The sequence below is a fragment of the Labrus mixtus genome, chromosome 15, assembly GCF_963584025.1.
Source record: "Labrus mixtus chromosome 15, fLabMix1.1, whole genome shotgun sequence".
Lineage (NCBI taxonomy): Eukaryota > Metazoa > Chordata > Actinopteri > Labriformes > Labridae > Labrus > Labrus mixtus.
This window is the reverse complement of record NC_083626.1, coordinates 23,684,452-23,705,122: the sequence shown is the minus strand read 5'-3', so window position 1 is coordinate 23,705,122 and position 20,671 is coordinate 23,684,452. Positions and strand designations below refer to the sequence as shown.

Here is a 20,671-nt window from a genome sequence, read left to right as displayed (position 1 = left end):
ACAAAAAAAATATGAAGTAGGCTTAAATAAAAGGTGTCCAGATTTGAGATATTTTAATAATCCAGCCAGGTCAAAAGCTTCAAAATGGAAATCCAATGCAATATGGTTATAATTTAACTACTATGTATTTAAAACAGTTGGCTATTAAGACAACATATAAGCAACCAGCAATCATATTTCAGCATTTCATTCATAATTTATGATTTTAAACAGTTTCATTGTCAGCAGCTTATAACTATGGAGGAGCAGGAAATAATGAAATAATTAAATAAATAGTGGAATAAATAGATGTGTTTTTACATAGAATGAATGAACATTTTAAATAAGTATTTAAACATTAATTTAATTATTTATGTATTTCATAAATTATTTATGTATTTATTTATATATTACCAATTTAAAATAATTAATGACACATTTAAATAATTATTTAATTATTTAATAACACAAGCATTTAATTAATTAAATAATAATATATTTATTTATGTATTTGTTGATTTATTTCCAATATTAAATAATTGATGGCACATTTAATGATTTAATTAATTATATATTTATATATTTCATTTTGGCACTTTTAGTCCTCCATAATAACACGTGCATTTAATTAATTAAATAATTCTATATTTATTTATATATTTGTTGATTTATTTCCAATATTAAATAATTGATGACACATTTAATGATTTAATTAATTATATATTTATATATTTCATTTTGGCACTTTTAGTCCTCCATACTATCAGTATGCACAGACGTTGAACTGTTGAATGCACAACGACGATGACGTCCCCCAATATGGCTTTTTCGATTGGCTGGACGTCCTGTCGCTCAATCAGGTTGCCGGAGGAGGAAGGGGGCGGTGCCAAACATGAGAGGAGGGATGATATGGTGCTATCGTCATGGCGGGATGCATGAAAATGACAAACGGTTTCGTTTCTATCAGCACTAAATTAATTGTTTTCACTTTGTTTTTCACCTGTTTACCTCAAACCTCACACCAGAATACGGGTAAGAAGTATTTTAACGCAGCAACTACACATAACGGCGTTTATTACGATACGTACATAGAAAAAGTAACACGTTAGCTAACTCGTGTTAGCTTGTGTTTGGTGTTTGAAACTCTCATGTAAGTTTCTTGGAGCTAAGCTTTTGGGCCACCTAACCTCACAGCCCGGTCACTGCTGATTTGTCCTCCGATTCTGTGTTATATAGTCATTTAGTTTCATTCAATTACATATTGTACTTGTGTCTTTTAACAGCACATGAACAACCTTATTGTCGTTGCTCGATTTACATGTCTGACCCTCCAGGATCAAAACATGCACATTTTAAAAATCAGTGCGTTACACAGAAACAGAAACAGAAAGGTGTTGCTCTTCTGCTACAGCATGCTCAATGTGTAACTGATGCTGCAAAGACAAAGACAACAACATGAACAACTTATGTAATGGACTTTTTATTGCCAATGTAGTCACCCTGAAGGAATATCTGTGGACTCGTAGAACAGCTGCAATACAGTTTTCTGATTTAACCTAGATTTACAAGAAGGGTTCAGTAGACACAATTACAGAAACACTTACATGAAGCTGCTCTTTTTTTCTTTTTTTTTTACAAGGAGTAATTAAAAAAAAAAAATACAGGTTTGTACACACCCAAGACAACTATTCACCTACAGCTAAAAATAAACTGAGCATATGCACTACTACACTACGACTCCCCTTTAAGTAAGGACAGAAGACTTTTACACTTTTAAACTTTAGCCTGAGCTGCATATATATATCAAACTGTGTATTTGCACACTTGACTTCTTTTTTATAATAATTATTTATTTATCTATCATACTATGCACTGGCAGTTTTAGTATTTTGTACTGTTATCTATGAGTAACAGCTACTTATGCACATGGACCATCCATACCACTTTTTTTTTTATCCTGGCTATGTATTGTGGGCTCATGTTTTTTTTGTGTATGGGTGGGATATGTATATATATATGTGTTGTGTTGTGTGTTTGTATGTATATATGTGTTGTGTGTTTGTATGTATGCTGGCTGCTGGAACACCTACATTTCCCTGCTGGGATGAATAAAGTATATCTTATCTTAATCCTTGATTGAGCTTTAGTTACAGTGTCTGACTAGAAAATAAGACGGGTAAAAAGAGAAAACTACTTATTTCACGAGTGCTGATATAGGAAGTGTGTGTTTAGTTTTAGTCTTCTCATGGCATGGATACACATTGAAAATATAAATCATATTACTTCACTGCTGTTACCCCTTTAATGACTTTCCATTCTGCAAACTTGTTTTTTTTTTTAACCTCAGGTTTCTCTTGTACAAGGCAACTTCTAATGTCACATATGATGCAATCGTTTACTTACATGCCTCTGCTTGTCGAACCCAGGTAACACGCATTCAATAACTGATCTCCAGGATGGGGAGATCTATGTCATGTCAGGGTCCAACAAGTTCTGTTACAAAAACTCAGTAGTTCCCTCCTGGAGGCAAACATGGACGAGAATTCAGGTAAGTAACTGGAAGTGTTTTTAATGCACTTTTTTTTTTTTTTTTACGTCAAAGTGCATTGATTTGATATGTGTTGTTTAAATGTGCACATTTTGTGATCTGTGAAACACAGAAGAAGAAAAAGAAAACTCAGAATTTAATCTGATAGGCATTTGTATTTTCAACAGCTGCTTTTAACAAAGATTATGTCTTATAATTCCTGATGTCAAAACTCTGTTAATATGTTCAATAGTAACTGTTTATTTCTGACAGGTCAACATTTGGAGCTCCAATGTGTTCAAGGTGGATACTGTGCAAGGTGAGGAGAAGCTGCAGGAGCTGGACCAATTCAGTATCTGGGGCTTTATTCAGAGCTTTTTACGGGAGCGACACAATGAAACCACTATCAGCGTCAGCCTGTTCAGCAAGAAGACGTGCTTCAAGATTGAACCAGCTGACGGGAGTCGGTACACTGTCAAGCCCCTCCGCAGTGAGTGTAAAACACATCAAGTCGAACGTTTTATTTTAGTTTATTAACGAGATTTTTTTTATGGCCAACACAAGGTTTCTATTCTCCTTGCAGAATTTGATATCTATCTGTTTCTGGTATTCCTTGCTGGAATATTGTTGTTTCTCTTTGCAGAATCACTCAGCAGGTAACATTTCTAACTTATATTCCTTTGTTTGTATTTAACAGATCTATGATATGTTATTCACCATTTCTTCTCCCTTACATAAAGGAGTCAAGTTTTCTTCTACTCTGCCGGTATGAGCACGGGCATGATCGCTTCTCTCATCATCCTCTTTTTCATTTTGGCACGCTTTTTGCCAAAGGTAAGGTTTTTAATTTTCCTCCAATATCCATCATTTTATGAATTATAGAGTAATTATTCCTATTTGTTGTTTACTCTGTCTTTATTTATCCACGCAGAAAAGCCCCTTCTATGTGTTGATCGTTGGCGGCTGGTCGTTTTCTTTGTATGCCATCCAGCTTGTCTTCAAGAACCTCAAATTTATTGTGCAAGAACACTGGCACATGGCATTAGGTACAAACTCTTCATGAACATCAACCTTATATAGCTAGTGTCTTTTCTGAAACATCAAACCAAAGCAAGACTTTTAATATAAAAGATTAACTGAATAGTACTTCAGTGTAAATGTAATTTAAGCATCTCATACATGTTTCACCTTAAGACATGTATCATAAATAACCTTTGAATTGAACTCTCATCTGTCTTTTTTAAACTTCCTCCTCATTTCTGTGAAATAAAACATGTGTCTTGTTGTATTTGTCAGGTTATGTAGCAGTGGTGGGATTCGTCAGTTTCGCTGTGTGTTACCTTTATGGCCCTCTTGTGGATGAGAAGCGCATTAACATCTTATCGTGGATGCTGCAGATCTTTGGTCTGCTGCTGATTTATTTCGGGATTCAAATTCAGCAAGTTGCCTTCGCCATCATCGTAGCAGCTCTGATCTCCAAATATCTGGAGTACCCCATCATTCTGGCGTTTGCTGCATGGAGGTGGGTGTTTGCAATGTGGACAGGAGGTGGCGCAATAGGACAATATTCATTAACTTTTGTTATTTCATGAATTACAGTGCTCGGTGGTTAAAAACAATAGTGGCACAAATGTTTTAACAATAACTTTTTTAATGTTTTTTTATGGTGAAGGTGATTTAATACTACTGACAATTTAAGATAAATTTGTTCTTTGGAAAGCCACGCTTGTTGATTAAGAGTTGAGTTTGCTTTAAGTACTGAAATTCAAAGCAGTAATACAAACATGCTCTTATTTCGCAATTTACCTCAATAAACAGATTTATTTCTGCTACTATTTTATTGAGCACTTGCTGTTTTTTAATGCAGGAAAATGAAACGATACATTTATTGGAAGCCAGAACCACCTCGGCTGTTGACTGAAGAGGAGTATCAGAGGCAGGGGGAGGAGGAGACTCGGCGTGCCCTGGATGAGCTGAGGAAGTACTGCAACAGTCCCGAGTTCAGCCCCTGGAAGACCGTGTCCAGAATCCAGTCCCCTAAAAGGTGACTATTGTGAAGTTCTTTTACATAATTCATTAAGATAAATGATTACCATAAGGCTCAGCCCCATACCTCGCTTTGCTAAAATAAAAACACCTCATGAACCGGCTTAGCTTCTATCACAAGTTGATCTGTTGTGTCTGGGTCCTAATACCAGTAAACAGTTTAAATATCACACATGCTATGGTGACTTTGATCCACAGATTTGCTGATTTTGTTGAAGGGTCTCCTCACTTGATGTCCAATGAGGTGTCTGTCCACGCGCAGGAATATGGCTTTGGAGGATCCTTTTTTGAAGATGAATTTTTCGACACGGACGACGAGGACGAGGATCTGAAACCTATAATGAAACCAGAGTGACACCGCACATGTATGGGGAAAAAAAACTAAACGAAAACAGTGAATACTGCCTTTCACTGAGGAGTGACCAGAGAGAAGCCCACAGTGGCTCATGTGCAAATGTCCTGACTGACTTCTTTTTTTCTTCCTGTGATGGGCGGCAATGAGAAAAGTCAGGATTTTCATGTCGGCCACAAGAGCCACCGCATGTTCTGCCTTACAATGACAAAACACTGATGATCACAACAGAACGGTGTGGTCGGATCTGTTATCAGCAAAGAAATGTAGTTACAAAAAAAATGTGCACTAAAGCCAAGTGTCTTCTTTTTTTTTTTTTAAGGGAACACAGGCTTCTGTTACAGTTACAAATACAGTGAAACAAGCTGGAGGTCAAAGCAATATAGAACTTTTACTGTGTGAAGTTTGTGTAGTCTTTAGCTGAAGCTTTGGAAAAGGTGTATGTTGTTTTTAGTTTTCTAAACATTGTGTTCACATCCTTAAGGCTCTGAATTGGCCTCACAACAATGAGAGCATCCACTTGTCCCTCCAGTACATCATGAGGCCGTTCTCCCCTCTCTGAACAGCAGCACCACGTGGTGGGAGGTAGACGCTTAGTATTCTGCTCGGGGAGGAGATTGGGAACGTTTGTTTTTCACTTGTTTTCATTTTACCGGACATAGATCAGTGGAAGGGTCCCAAAGTATTTTGAATAAAAAAATATATATATTTGAGTCATGCATTAGCATTATTTTTAAAAGACTATGATCATGTTTCTGGTAAATTAAGTGATTGAGTTGATTTTGAATTTCTTGGCTCAAATGTATACTAAAAAAAATGTATGTGGAGGGGGACAAATAACCGCTAGGTGCATTATCTTATTTACCAAAATAAAAACTGAGGCACATACCACTTCAATTTAATTCTCCCTTTTAAATCCTTCTTTGCAAAGGTTTAGGGTTATATTTCCCTTTTTATCATACTGCATTTATCTGAATGATAAAGCTACTATCTGCTCCTAAAGCTGGCCACACACTAGACGATTGTATCCCCGATTTTTGGTCCGATTTGGACTTTATGAAGGAGGATCGGGGGGGGGGGGGGGGGGGGGTGTCCTGCTTCGAGGCTTGTCACACGATTTTTTTGTCAGAATGAGATAATACGTTTAGAGATGAGGCTACCCAACAGTTTATTTAGAAGTTGAAAAACAGACCATAAAGCATCAAGCCTAAGCTGTTTGAAGAAAAATGGCCATTAGGAAGAAGATAAAAATTATCTGTGGAATGTCCACCTGAGAAACCACAGATGGCTGAACTAAACTAAACATACAGTGGCTTCATTTCACTGTGAGGGCCACCGTTCAAAAGTTGAATCTGCATATCGAGGAATGAATCATTCAATGTGAGCATTGTTAGTAAAATCTTTCGTCAGTGATCTTGAAATACAAATGACAACTGTCATGTGTTTCTTGGAGCTACATAACTGAGTCATAGTGTCAGTTTTAAAACACCTTTCTGCAAGTTTTACTGAGTTCATGTTTTATTAAAAGTGGAAGCAGAACTTGCTGTTTTAAGTGAGATAGTGCTCTTCTGAATTTGTTACTCTACAGTATATGTTGGGAGAAAAAGGATGTCGTCTCTCGGTTCTCTCCCACTCTGATCCATATCTGATAACATTTAGCCTAGCTGTCCTCGACATCCCACTGCAGGCTTCTTTATATTACTGTGATTTACATGCAGCCCTTGAGGCCAGGGAACACCCCTGATAACTGGTTTTCAAATGTTTACGCTTGATTACACAGATGCGTATAAAACAGCTGATCCACCAAACACTGTTTGCATGTTTCACATTCCCAGAGAAATGCTACAAAACAGGAAAACCTCGCTGCAATTGCAGGAAGTAGTGTGGGGGAATCCCTTGGATTTATGAGCACATTTCAAACACTGACAGCTCCTATAGACGGGCTTCATGCAAAGGGCCTGGAGTTCCCCACAGCTGACAACCTGGCCCTCACTGCAACAAATGAATCTCACAAACCTCGCTGTAAGAATTTTGCAGCTTGTGCAATAAAGATAAGACAACCACTTACACATGTAGGTCCTTCTGCTCATTTTATAAGCAGGAAAAGAAATCCAGCTTCATAGCGATCAGTAAATAACATGAAAGAATCGTGTGTATCGTAGCAAAACACAGACTGCAGTGTGCACTGTTAGCGTGGAAATGCATGCTGCATGGAAATCTTTAGTATTTTAGTAAAATGAGAGAAAAACGCGTTCAAAAAAACCTGTACAAGTAACGGAAAAAGTAACGTGTTGCCACAATGAATTTATCCACACATAAGGCAACAAAAGGACAGCTTTGCAGACCTGCAGCCAGTGCAGTTTGTCACAGAAGAACTTCAATAGAGGCTGATGATTTTTGAAAGAAAATAAGGCACAAACATGCATCTGAAAGCTGGGAGAAATATAAATCAGTAACTTCAGTGCAGACAAAAATGACTGTCATGAAACAGCAGCAGTGCATTTACTTTTCCTGACTGCAACAAGCAGCACAGACTGCATCTTTCCCATGTTACTCCACACAGTCTGTACAGAAAAGACAAAAAAAAAACAACAATCTGGTCCCCTTCTCCTCAACCTCTAAACATAAAAAGTTCATCAGAAACAGAAAACTACAAGTCCAGTGTCTGGTTAAAATCCAGTGGTTCGACAGTTCTGTCAGTACTTGTTGATCCCGAATATCCGTACGCCGTGAAATTGAGGCAACTTCGGGAGGACGACACTTAGGAGGGAGCTCGTGTTGATCAGGAAATGTGTGGGGTCGTACTTTGTGTAGAAACTGGCAAGAATATACCTGCAGAGAGAGACGAATAGTGTCAATGTAGCATCAACATGTCAGGAGAAACCTTATTTTGAAAAGTCTAAACCTCAATCAATGGTGGCTTCTTATGAATAAAAAAAATCTACTTTTGTAAAACGGAGCCTAAAAAAAATTGTGTTTCCTAAATGACCGATTGAAGAAGAACTCTAGAAATGTATTTCCAAAAAATCGTTAATCACATGCACATGAGCGGAATTACAATGGAAAGCTTGAGAGGTGAATTGTCCTGATCCTCACTGTGGTTCTGGCAGTAAAAATCCCATTAATTTTCTGGGTTTGATGGGGGTCGCTGTTACCATGGCAATGTTTCCTGCGCCGAATTTGAACGGGTAGTTTCATTAGCAGGCAAGCTAGTTAGTTAGCTAACACGAAATGTACTAATAACCTCGTTACATGTATATATTCAACAACACAATTACAAGATATTACAACACTTGTATTATCAGTATAACACTAAAACCATGATACAGCTTTTAAGAAGAAGTGATATCCTTCGCAATGGATTGTGGGATGGGTAGTTCCTTGACTCCTGAAGAAAATGATGTACAGTCTTGTACCTTCGGCCTTATTCTTTTTTTTAAAGCCGTTTTGGCGCTGAATCAGATCTGAAAAAGTGGGCGGTCCCTGTTGAGCTCTTTTTTCAGATGGTCTAAAACAGGGTTGGGCAACTGGCGGCCCGGGGGCCACATGCGGCCCCCCCATCAACCCTCAACGTGGCCCTCAGGTCAATTTTGACATATCAATTAATTTGAAACATGAAGAAAACATGAAAACCAGAAATATGTCCATAATAATATTTGATCACTGGTATATGTTGAGAGAAATTTGAGACATAATTTACTGTAATCGTTTTTATATTCTACAATTTGGCCCCTCTGGCAGTGAGAATTAAATGAATGTGGCCCCTTGCTGTGACCAAAGTTGCCCCATCCCTGGTCTAAAAGATGAATTCTAACTACATGTTGATTTAGCCATCATGATGCAGGATTAAAATAAAATCCAAACTGTCCTGTACTGTAGATGAATTTGTCAATACAAGCAGCAGACATACTTACAAAACAATTGGTGAGATGGTGAGGAATTTGCGAGAAGATGTGAACTGGACACCGTAGTCCATCTGTTCCCAGTGCGTAAGCAGACGAGCTTTGCCTTGGTCCGGTGTCTCAAAGGGGGTGCCCTTCACGGTGTGCAGAAACAGGTACATCACCTGCACGGGACAAAGAGAGACAATTATATTCAGCCACAAAAAAGATCAATTGAAATCTGATATCTAACAGCTAGTTTGATATTTAACAGACAGATGTGAAAGTGTATTGGGCATCAACCAGAGATATTATAGAGGACGGCTCTGACTGACCAGGTTGTGGATGACGTTGGTGAGGGTCCAGACGAGCGGCACGGTGAAGAAGGGGATGCTCAGCAGCACTATGTGCAACACCACAGTCAGCAGCAGGTAGGTGAGCCAGATTCCTCTACTGTTCATCACCCTCGTGTTGGGGTTCACCTCGCTGTGAGCTACGCCCACGTTCATCTTCGATATCAGGAAATGCAAAATGGAAATGTTCAGGAGGACATTCAAACAGGGGGATGTTATTTGACCCAACCACAGACGGGTTATCCTGCCTCTCCAACAACATTACAGCAAGCAGACTGACACAGAAAACAGTTGATATGTTTTAAAGGTGCTATATAAATAAAAGTATAATAACGCATAAGGAATTTAAAAATAGTGATGAGGCTGATCTGTATAAATCAAATTAAAGTAAAATCCCAATGAACTATATGCAGAACACTGCTAATGGAAATACGTTTCAGACTACCACCAAACAACACAGGTTTGGTAGAGATTCAAATGATTGTTTTTTCATGTTATACCGGTATGAAAATTTGATTCAACCATCATGTTTTGTTTGAATTGATACATTTGTGTGCTAGGGCTGTCAAAAATAGTTATTTAATTTGAACAGAAAACTATGCTGCAGAAAAGTACAGACAGTATAGATCAGGGTTGGGCAACTGGCGACCCGGGGGCCACATGCAGCCCCCATCAACCCTCAATGTGGCCCTCAGGTCAATTTTGACATATCAATTAATTTGAAACATGAAGAAAAGATGACAAAATCTGCCATGAAATCATGAAAACCAGAAATATGTCCATAATAATATTTGATCACTGGTGTATGTTGAGATAAATTTAAGATATAATCGACTGTAGTTGTTTTTTGTATTCTATAATTTGGCCCTCTGGCATTGAGAATTAAATGAATGTGGCTCCTTGCTGTGACCAAAGTTTGCCCATCCCTGGTTTAGATTCTTTAGTGAAGTTATTTGTGGTGCAAAAACAAAAGATCAAAAAAATAGTTAATCTTTCAAAATAAAACACGGTCTGACTAGTTTAGAGATGCAAGGGTTAGTATGTTTATCGACAATACATTTAAGGACATTTAATGAACATCTACTTTGAAGACTGTTAATTGTTTCAGACATCTATTCAGCAAAAAAATATATATTTTTTAACATTTCTATTATTTTGAAGGGGCTTTTTTTCGTTTTGCGAGCATTACACTCCTACACGTGTTTAAACCTTCAATAGTAGATGAATCTATGGTAGGACATTTAAAGGGTTGCACCTTTTCTCGAGCTTTCAATTTGATTTTTATCGTGTAAACCAGATGGCATCATCGGAAGGTGAAGACCCCGCCCAGCTGAGCTGCTCTGAGTAACAAAACACGCGCTTCCTCTCACAGGACTCCCCCCCCCCCCCCCCCCCCCCCCTTCTCTCAGCTAAAGTTACAGCTAGCTGCAACATTCAGACACTACGCTGCCAAACACTGCGTTAAAGAATAAATAAGGTTCAAATGTGAAAAGTTATTTTATATCACAACATCTCCAGCTTCAAAAATAAAGTTCAACAACGTGTGAAATCTAGTTAACAGCTGAGTTTCTACCCACAGGTTAACATGCTAACGTTAGCTCAAAGTTACTTTAATCCCGATGTCTCGCACATTAAGTTCACCCAGGTGGAGTTTGTAACATCTGTTAAAGTAAACATTAACAAGCCTCGTCCAGCACGTTGGAGCTTAAAGCTGACATTTTAACGGAGCAGTCTTTACCTTCCTGCGTTGTCGTAGCTCACCAGGAAATTCCTTGTTTCTTCTTTAACCCCGCCTTCCTTTTAGATTTGGGCTGGTTCTTCTGCTGTCAAAACTCCAGCCGGTGTCCTGTTCGGTGTACAGGTGAGAGGCAGGTGTGAGGAGGGGAAGCACGACTTCTGGAAGAGATCAGCTGTCTTCCAAAAAAAAAAAAAAAAATCCCCGAACAGCCTTGTCATTGTCAAAAGTACATTTTGTTCATTATAAAAGTTAAGAGTTCATAAATTCTACTAAATGTCAACAATGAAACCGGATACACAGGGATGATGTTTCACCTGTAATTCTCAGGTTTTACTCTCCACCCCCCCTTAAAGTTATTTATAATTTGGAAGGTGCCTTTATCCAAGAATAAACAGTTAAACATGAAACAACCACCATAGAAAAATCTTAACTTATTTTTTCTAAAAAAAAAAATATTATAAATCTCATTTTAAAACTTTTATACTTCAGGTAAGGTACGGTTAATTTTCTAACTGCTTGATTTTTTTTTATAGCCTACCATAATGTACATTAAAAGAAATAAGACTGCATCAGTATTCTAAGAAAAAAAAATGCAGTAACAAAGTAAAAGTATAAGAAGTAACCTACCATTAACTCATGCTTGAGTAGCGTTTGCTGAACAGTTTCTAGCTGTTTCCAAAAAAAAAAACTGAGCCTTTAAGTAAAATGTAGGCGATGTGTTATCAATCAATCAATCAATCAATTTTTATTTGTAGAGCGTCAACTCATAACAAGTGTTATCTCGAGACACTTTACAAAAAGCAGGTAAAATACCTTCCTCTTTGTCTGTTAACATTACAAAAGAGCAGGTGAAAAGTTAGCGATGTGTTGTTAAACATTTATATCTTCTGCTGGAGGAGTAGGAAACATTTCAGAGACAAACCACCAAAATGTGGATTTTTTTTTTTGAGACTTAGGCCTAAATATTATTTATTACTTCAATAAGAGAAATATATAGTGAGGCAATCCTTATCCTTCAAGTACTCCTGTTTAATGCACCACAAAAATACAACATTAGATCAATTTAATCATGAATTATTGGCTAAAGTTACTTTCACGTGCTTAGAGGGACATTGGGTCTATATACCGCTTTTATAGGAGCTTTAGTCAAGTCACTTCTTTTTATAAAGAACATTTAAAAGCAACCAAACCAAAGTGCTTCACAGCAGACACTATAACATACAATAATAAAATAACAATGTACAAACTATATGGATGAGAGTTTAAAATGAGGGATAAAAGGTTTAGATTAGGAGAAATGTAAGTAAATCTTGAAGTTTGACTTAAAATTGTTTGAGCATGACTAAATGTGGGACAGGAATGTATTTCAGAGCCGGGGGGGGGGGGGGGGGGGGGGGGCAGCAACAGAAAAAGCCCTGTCACCTTTGGATTTAAGGCGTAATAGTGGGACTGAGAGGAGATGTTGTGAGGATGACGTCGGTGACATGTGGGCTGTAAAAGGAATCAGCAGATCTGTTGTATATTCAGGGGCTAATCCATTGAGAGGTTTGTGAACAAATAGTTTAAAGCTTTAGTTCATATTGTGTTCACGTGATGCATTTCACCAGGATGCACAACCTTTGAGGTGGCAACAAAAAAGTCACATTCATCTCAGGGCAGTAGACGAGCGGTGGGGTTTTAATCTCGTCACGCAACCACTCCACCACCTTTCAAAGGCAAGTATTGTACTTTTCACTCAGTTTGACTTATTTTTTATAGCAAAAGGTACTCATAACGTAGTGGATTGAGATGGGATACCGAACATGTGATCAGTTTATGTGAAAAAAAGATACAGTAAGAGGACTGCAGCCAGGACGAAAAGAAAAACAAACAGGTAGTTACCGGCATGCTGAACAGTGTGCAGAGAAATTAAATAAGGAAGTGATGTAATTAAAAAATGACACACTTATTTTTACATGTCTGTGACATCCTGTGGAAGTAAGGCTTGTTTTGACACTCATTTACTGTAACTCATTTTTCATGTGCACATCTTATATTTCTATGTATGCGTCTATGAGTGGTGGGTGGAGATCGTTCTGTCTGTTGCTATTTATGTTGAAAACATGTATGACAATTCAAAAAGGTACAATTTTTTTTTACCAAGCAGCCTGTAGAGTAGAGGGAAGAATATCCACCTCAAGCACCTCCAACATTTAAAGGCTGCAAATGCTAAAATACACCTGCAGCATATTTCCATAACCTAAAGTACATTATATGATAATATGACATTTCTGAAACATGCACTGTGCAGCATGAATACTTTTAACAGTCTTCAGGACATCTTGCAGATAATACTTGAGCATTCACCTACTTTAATATAAGTCTATTTGAATTATATTTCACCACATCATAACCTCACAGCCCATAGAATAGTTTATTATAGGGGATACATATCAGGATAATGTATGTGTAAAAAAGCCGAGTTGTGTATGAAAGAACTAGACTAGATGTTGTTGCTGGTAACGATAGCATCTATCATAGTTGTAGTGTGTTTAATTTACTTTACAATGTAACTTTTGTCTTTATAACTTGACTTGATATGAGCTAATAATACCATTTTAATAAAGGCTTTTCGTGACTTAAAGGTCACATATTATGCAGCAACATGAACTTTACCATTTTTTTTAATCGAACACTAATATGTGTCCGTCCCTCGTCTGTCTACAGATTTATTTTGATCTCCCTCGAACGGTCACAGCTCAAACTTTCAGCTGTCACCTGCATGCAGGGAAATGTAATCTCATGCATGAAAACACGAATGACTAACGCACAGGAATGAAAACAAAGGCGCACAGGTGGTTACCGGGCACCCTGCAGATTGTTTCCTGCTATAACGAGAAGTGTGTGAAGAAATGAAACAGGGAAGTGATGTATTGCGCAATACAAATGACATGTTGATTAGAGGATGAAGTCTGCCTTGCTGACTTAGTCATTTTTGGTAAACGTTTCTATTTGGACATATTTACGACCCTTGAGTCGATTATTTCGGCAGCTGTTGGTTCTTTTGTGGGATGTCTTCGTTGACCTCTTACTCTCTTGTCTGGCACCATAATCAGGTCAAACTTTCTTGTTTACAGGCTCAGCCAACGCTGTAAATGATGTCATAAATCTCTTAACAGGTTGAGCTTCATTCTTGCACACCTCACACAAACAATCTATTTGAAGTAACACAGCCATGAACGCGTCACGGCCATTAAAAAAAAAAATTTTTTCACTGTTTGTCACTTTCCGTGCTCCCAGATAGATAACCCCTGCTCGTACAGTTTTCCAAAGATTAGTATTCTGACATTTTGCAAGGGGTTTATTAATTATACGCTCAACTGGTGTCAATTCACCAAAAGCACAATTTCTTCTTCTTCTTCTTCTTCTTCTTTTTAAATTGGCGGTTTACCTGACTCGAAGGGATCAAATACAGCCCGGCTGAGGCTGGACTTCTGCTTCCACAAGACCACTGGGAAGATGGAAGTGTTCCTGGGGCTGCGGGGAAATGAGGGAATAATGTGCTGAGTGTCTGATCAGGGAGAGCTGAGGTTCAGTAACTGTCTTGGCTGAGTGTTAATGTGAACGTGTTTTTATAGAGTTTATAAGTCTGCCTGTTTAAATTCATTATGTAATTACCAAAAAAATCTTCTTCATCATCTCATTTTTATGTCCTGAAATGGTAAATGGACTTGAGCTTATATAGCAGTCTTCTGACTACTCAAAGTGCTTTTACACCGCAGGTCTCACCCACCCTTTCACACACTGATGGTAGTGATCACTATGTAGTATCATACATCAGAAGTAACTAATCCCATTCATACACCATCACTGAAGCAGTGGGAGCAACTTGGGGTTAAGTGTCTTGCCCAAGGACACATCAGACATGTTGCCCAGGTGGGGATTGAACTCTCGGCCTCCCGGTTGAGAGGTGACGACTCCACCAACTGAGCCACAGCCCTGACAGTCTTATAAAGTAATAAACATAATTTGCAGTTGATGGAAATAAGCATCTTTATGCATCAATGTCTGACATATGGAGCTGCAGTATGTCACACCAATATGTTGTCCAGAAAATGTACAGATATTCTTAAAATGTTCTTTTGATGACTGAATGTTTGATACATATGGTTTTGGTCCGGACAGTTCTGCTAACTCTTCTCATTTGTCTCCTCCTCTACTCCTTTTTCACCTCCCTTCTTCTTTTGACCCAGACTCACTGCAGCAGGTTGTACTCCTAGTTTTTTTTTTTTGTTTCTGTCCCTTTCTGTGCCCTTGTTCATATTATGTCATCATGACATCATCTTACCTTCCATGTCATGCACTTTGTGAAGTGTTTAGATACAGGTGATTAAAACAGACGGGCTGACTTTGAAAACGTTTTACCATCAGACAGGATTTTTTTGTGTGCAGGGCATGAAGACGGTTCATTGAGCTCTGGATATGACGTCACAGTGACAACAAGCGTCCTCGTTGAGCAATCCTGTACATTGACGCTGAGCTACTTCCTACTTCATTTAAACATCTTCCTTTTTTAATGCTTTGAAGTGCCACTAAACAAGGCATCATCAGAGTGTGAGGTAACAGCTGCTTTAAAGGACAGGCCGCCTCTCTGGGAGGAAGTATGCAGGAAGTTGTGGATCTCCACAGAGCTGGAGGATTCTTTTAGGAATTTACAACTTCCTCCTCGTCTCAGTGTGCTTGACTGGCTGTTTTGTTTTGGAAATTCATTCAAGGAAAAAGAAAAATTCTCAGTGCAAGTTTACCTCTTACTTTTTTACTGTGGACATATTTATCATGACTGTTTTCAGTGGAGGGAAACACAACTAATAAAGAAAACAGAATCTGTGGGACACAAGATAACTTAGATTGGAGTCAGGTTGTTTATTTTGCACATTGTATACATACGTACAAATAAATACAAAAACACAACTGATTAGAATAAATATAAATAAATAAATACGATAAATATGATTTCAATAAATATAATAATAATATATAGATATAATTCCATTGGAAATACCTTCCATGCACACATGGGAGAAACAAGAGTGAAACTTTTGTAGAAAGAAACCCTTTTGCAGATAAATCATCGGCTCCTGAAAGCTGTACGAGAGACTTTGATCAATATGATCAAACAAAGCGTTCTTTTACAATTCATGGCAGCAACATTTCATGCTCTACATGCACGTCTGAGCCGAGCCGTCTGAGTGACGAGCCGGATCACCCGAAGCGAAGACTCGAGCGCTGACGATGGAGAAGGAGAAGAGCCTGTCCAGGGTGTAGTGACAGAACGTAGCATCATGCCAGTAGTGAGGGGGCTGCGTGTCTTCTGTGCTGATGGGGGTCTCCTGCAGAATCAGAACAACAAAAAAATAATAATAATGAATGAAGCTGCTGTTAAACTTTGATCTCAGCTATGAGGCATCTGAAGTTGAAGGAATAATTAAAAATGTTCTCTGAACTTTTTTTTGGGATATTTTTTATTGAGCTTACCTCCTGCTGATTCATCCCCGTCCTTGAGTTCACACATCTGCTCATGTCTCTCAGCAGGTTGTGGAGAGCCGGCTTCACTTTGTTGGCAAACTGTGAGCAGGACGGAAATCCAGCAATCATCTCCACGTAGGAGTTGTAGCTCCTCAGGACATCGAGGATCTTCCCAACACACGTCTGAGGGGGGAGAGAGAGAGAAAAGAATCACAATCAGAAAAGTCATCACTTCTTACTATCACTGATGTGATAATAAAATCAATATTATATTTAGTGGTCATTTTACTGACCGATGACTTCTGCTTGAGCGCCTCGGGATCACACATGTCTTTAGCTTCCAACCAAGCCAGGGTGGTGGTGAAATTAGACTCAGATTTGTCACCGTTTCGTGCCTAAAGACCATTTGAGAAACACAAGCTCAGTGCACTGTTTGCGTTACATAAATGATGAAGACACTATGGAACTAATGCTAAGTGTAATGTTAAAGATAATTAAACATTATGATAAATCCACAAAGTTAAAGTTAGCAGCACATACATTTTTATTTGTTTATATTATTATATTGTGGATTTCAACAGCCAAGCAATCTGATTGGACACAAGGCATTCCACAAGTGACGCTATGAGTTCTGAATACTTTTAATTGACATTTACAGCTGCCAGTGTTCTTCTTTATTCATCAATCTCAGACCTCATAATCCCACAACATGCTCTCATTTCACTGGTTTCATGATTAAATTATAATTTTTAAACATACAAGTAAAGGTGCATACTGAAGTAGCTGCTCTGTGGTAACCATGGACACCAACAGAGTATAGCAAAAGAGCAGTAGAATAAAATGTTTGGGTTGCTTGGCAACAGTTTAGTTTCAGTTAAATTGTGGAACATTTTGAGTTGGTGGAGTTAAAAAAATTGTTGTATTCTACTTAGTAGCGCTACTTTCTGCATGTATAACTGTTGTATTTAAGCAATATCACACTCGAGTGACAGATGTTTCACAGAATATCACCACTGCTATTCTGTAGACCTACAAAAACCTGGGATATTGCTTTATTTTATTATACTTCAACATATTAGAACTAGCAAAATACATGTTTGTAAAAGTTGTATCTTAATTATACGAAAACCAACATTTAGATGAGCAGAAATGCTAAAAACAAATGAATAAACTTACCTCTATGGACACAATCCTGGCTTGGCGGTTTAGCTCCAGAGAGCTGCGCCGTACAGCCGCGCATGCGTCCTGGAGACTGTGTCCGGCTGGAGCGCAGGACGCTGCCGCGAGGAGCCAAAAGAGAGCTGCAGCAAAAGTCGCAAAACAAAAAGCCATCGTTAAGAAATTTTACTTCAAGTGCACTATGTTTTTTTTTCTGATGTGCTTGTCCCTCCTGTGAGTGTTGTGATGTGATGTGATGTGAGTCCTGCTTTTTAAACGTGTAAATAAGCGCAGGAGGGGGCAGTGAGTCAGGGAGGGTTTTCCTGGGTATCCCTCAGGTGAGTTCATGGTGAGTGCACATTACATCGGCAGGAAGACACAGAACGGGTTGTGTGAGCAAATGAGTCATGAATGGACACATTATATGATCTTATTGTTATTGAATACAAAAAGGGAAGAAAAGGATCAGGCTCGCGTTTTGTAGGCTAATTAGGCAACAATTCACAGGGAATTATCCCACTTAAATTGGGATATGGCTATTGTATTTATTTTTTACTTTTATCTTTCATATTTTGTCTCATCTCTAGACATCATTTAACTGTGAAATTTGGGTTGCTTTTATTTATCAAGTTTCACATCTTTGAATGTGCCGGGGAAGTGAAATTAACCTTTTAAACATTTCAGATGAGCTGAATTCTCCGCACTTAAGGGACAAACTTTCCATAATGAGACCGCGATGTGCCCCTCTTCTCTTCCAGAGAAAACCTTTTTCTGCTGACATTATCTTTCTCTTTTATGTTTAATCATCTGTATAGTGCCTAATGTGGATCTACCCGTAACTGACCAGTTTACTAGACGTCATGGTCTAATCAGACAAATTAGGGGTTCGTAAAAAATAGATATCCCGGAACTACTTCTGCATTTTTTATTAACAAAGTCAAACCAAGTGCGTAAAGCTGCTTAATTTACTGCTCAGGTGACATTGCGTACGTGGTACTCATAGCCTATGACCAAGGGTCCAGAAAGTAGTCCTGGATGTCTCAGATATTACCTATTTAGTGGTATTCAGCAGGCAATTTTAAAGGTAAAATAAATAAGGTTTTGAATATTGTTCGGGGGAAAAAAAAGTTGTATTTTATGTTGATTGATTTCTGTTATCGACCAATCATGACAGCTCTACAAATTATTATTTTTTTTAATACTTTTTATTTGATAGTTTTGAAGAAAAATAACATAAACTGTCAGAATGAGCAGAGATCTACATGTAAGTGCATCATCTATACAGGCATGGATAAATATTTCTGTTAGCTCATTTCTACCACAGAAAAGAAGAGTGAGCAAAAAGGAAAAAATTAAAATTAAAATAAAAATATAAATTAAAAATACAAATAAAAATACAAATAAAAATACAAATAAAAATAAGCTCTACAAATTAACCGTGGTGCCTTCAGGGTCCTTCAAATGGTCTGGAGTCACTTACTTTGCTTTGTTTGTGTAAATATAGCTAACGATTACCTACTATCTTTTTGTGAAGTTGTTATAATATTGCTTATTTTAACGACGATGAAGAACGTTTGTCTGATAGTGGCCTATTGAATGAATGAATGAATGAAACCTTTATTGCCCCTAGGGGAATTTGCCTTGCACAGAGAGCTAAAAAAAACACAATACAAACAAAAATTTACAGGACAGCACGTAAGAACACATAAAAACACACTAAATCATCACATGATTCAATGAGGGATTTCAGCAGGTTAAATAAAGTGCAGAGTGTCGAGTTCGTCCTGTATAATCAGCTCTTGTTAAGCAGCTGAATACTGCGCGGTACAAAGGATGTAATGCCTCTTTTAGTCCTCATCCTGGGCATTATGTACCTGCGCCCTGAATTCAAGAGTTCATACTCTGACCAGAGGGGGTGCAGAGGTAGTCGAATATTCATAGAGCCTACACAAATATCCGTTTTTCGACATCGTACCCTTTCAACCATGACTGGAATATCAATGTCGAAAATGAGCTGTAGAAAGGTTGTGGTGCATAATAATAATTAAAAAAAGAGGATCTCGTACACCTGCGAATAACCAAACCAGTCAGGAGGTCAGAAGTGTAGGAGAAGAAAGGCGTCTGATCCAACCTTCACAACAGGGTCCGAAGTCTCTGACTACTTCTCCTCTGTCGCCCCCCTGGTGGTGGAATGAGTCCCTCTGCACCTTTAAGAAAAAGCTAAAGACCCAGCTCTTTCATGAATACCTACTAACTTAATGATGATGGTCTCCATATTATTGGTGATGATGATGGTTGTGACGATGGTTTTTGTTTGATAACGACGACTTATAAGATGGTTTCTATACTGATTAGAGCTTTCGCGACTGGTCTTCAACCTTCCCAAAAGAGCACATGTCACTCCGCTGTTCATCTCCTCACACTGGCTCCCAGTTACTGCTCGCATCAAATTTAAAACTCTGCTGCTCGCTTACAAAACGGCGACTAAAAACGTCTCCTCCTCACTTTAACTCTCTCATCCAGGTCTACACTCCCCCCCCCCCCCCCCCCTCCCCCGCCCGCTACGCTCTGCCAATGAAAGGCGTCTGATCCAACCTTCACAACAGGGTCCTAAGACGCTGACTAGACCAGGGATTGGGCAACTTTGGTGACAGCAAGGGGCCACATTCATTTAATTCTCACTGCCAGGGGGCCAAATAGTAGTATACAAAAATGATTACAGTCAATAATGTCTCAAATTGAACTCAACATATACCAGTGATCAAATATTATTATGGACATATATCTGGTTTTCATGATTTCATGGCAGATTTTGTCACGTTTTCTTCATGTTTCCAATTAATTGATGTGTAAAAATTGACCCGAGGGCCACGTTGAGAGTTGATGGGGGCCGCCAGTTGCCCACCCCTGGACTAGACTCTTCTCCTCTGTCGCCCCCCCTGGTGGTGGAATGAGTCCCTCTGCACCTTTAAGTAAAAGCTAAAGACCCTGCTCTTTCATGAATACCTACTAACTTAATGATGATGGTCTCCATATTATTGATGATGGTGATGGTTGTGACGATGGTTTTTGTTTGATAACGACGACTGATAAGATGGTTTCTATACTGATTAGAGCTCTCAAGAACTGCCG

The 20,671-nt window shown here is 38.4% G+C and overlaps 3 protein-coding genes across 4 annotated transcripts; 1 reads left to right on the top strand and 2 right to left on the bottom strand.

Annotated features, from left to right (window-relative positions):
* The first annotated feature begins 862 nt into the window (after nt 1-862).
* nemp1 (nuclear envelope integral membrane protein 1) lies at nt 863-5,651 on the top strand. Of its 2 annotated transcripts, none has more exons than XM_061057870.1 (9): nt 863-1,011; nt 2,406-2,527; nt 2,780-2,996; nt 3,090-3,162; nt 3,247-3,340; nt 3,438-3,552; nt 3,803-4,028; nt 4,374-4,550; nt 4,771-5,651. In XM_061057870.1, the coding sequence occupies exons 1-9, from the start codon at nt 903-905 to the stop codon at nt 4,793-4,795; spliced, it is 1,158 nt and encodes a 385-aa protein (XP_060913853.1). In that variant the 5' UTR covers nt 863-902; the 3' UTR covers nt 4,796-5,651. The 2 variants fall into 2 exon arrangements, with proteins under 2 accessions (XP_060913853.1, XP_060913851.1); XM_061057868.1 differs by having other exon boundaries at nt 4,751-5,651.
* Nucleotides 5,652-6,053: 402 nt separating this feature from the next.
* Nucleotides 6,054-11,011, bottom strand: ormdl2 (ORMDL sphingolipid biosynthesis regulator 2). Its single transcript, XM_061057867.1, has 4 exons — nt 10,877-11,011; nt 9,121-9,294; nt 8,819-8,970; nt 6,054-7,736 (listed from the first exon to the last, which is right to left on the bottom strand). Exons 2-4 carry the CDS (start codon nt 9,292-9,294, stop codon nt 7,601-7,603), a joined length of 462 nt encoding a protein of 153 aa, XP_060913850.1. The 5' UTR covers nt 10,877-11,011; the 3' UTR covers nt 6,054-7,600.
* Nucleotides 11,012-15,758: 4,747 nt separating this feature from the next.
* On the bottom strand, nt 15,759-17,780 carry LOC132990297 (uncharacterized). The gene is made up of 4 exons (XM_061058467.1): nt 17,558-17,780; nt 16,675-16,776; nt 16,391-16,564; nt 15,759-16,245 (listed from the first exon to the last, which is right to left on the bottom strand). The coding sequence occupies exons 1-4, from the start codon at nt 17,711-17,713 to the stop codon at nt 16,075-16,077; spliced, it is 603 nt and encodes a 200-aa protein (XP_060914450.1). The 5' UTR covers nt 17,714-17,780; the 3' UTR covers nt 15,759-16,074.
* Nucleotides 17,781-20,671: the final 2,891 nt, after the last annotated feature.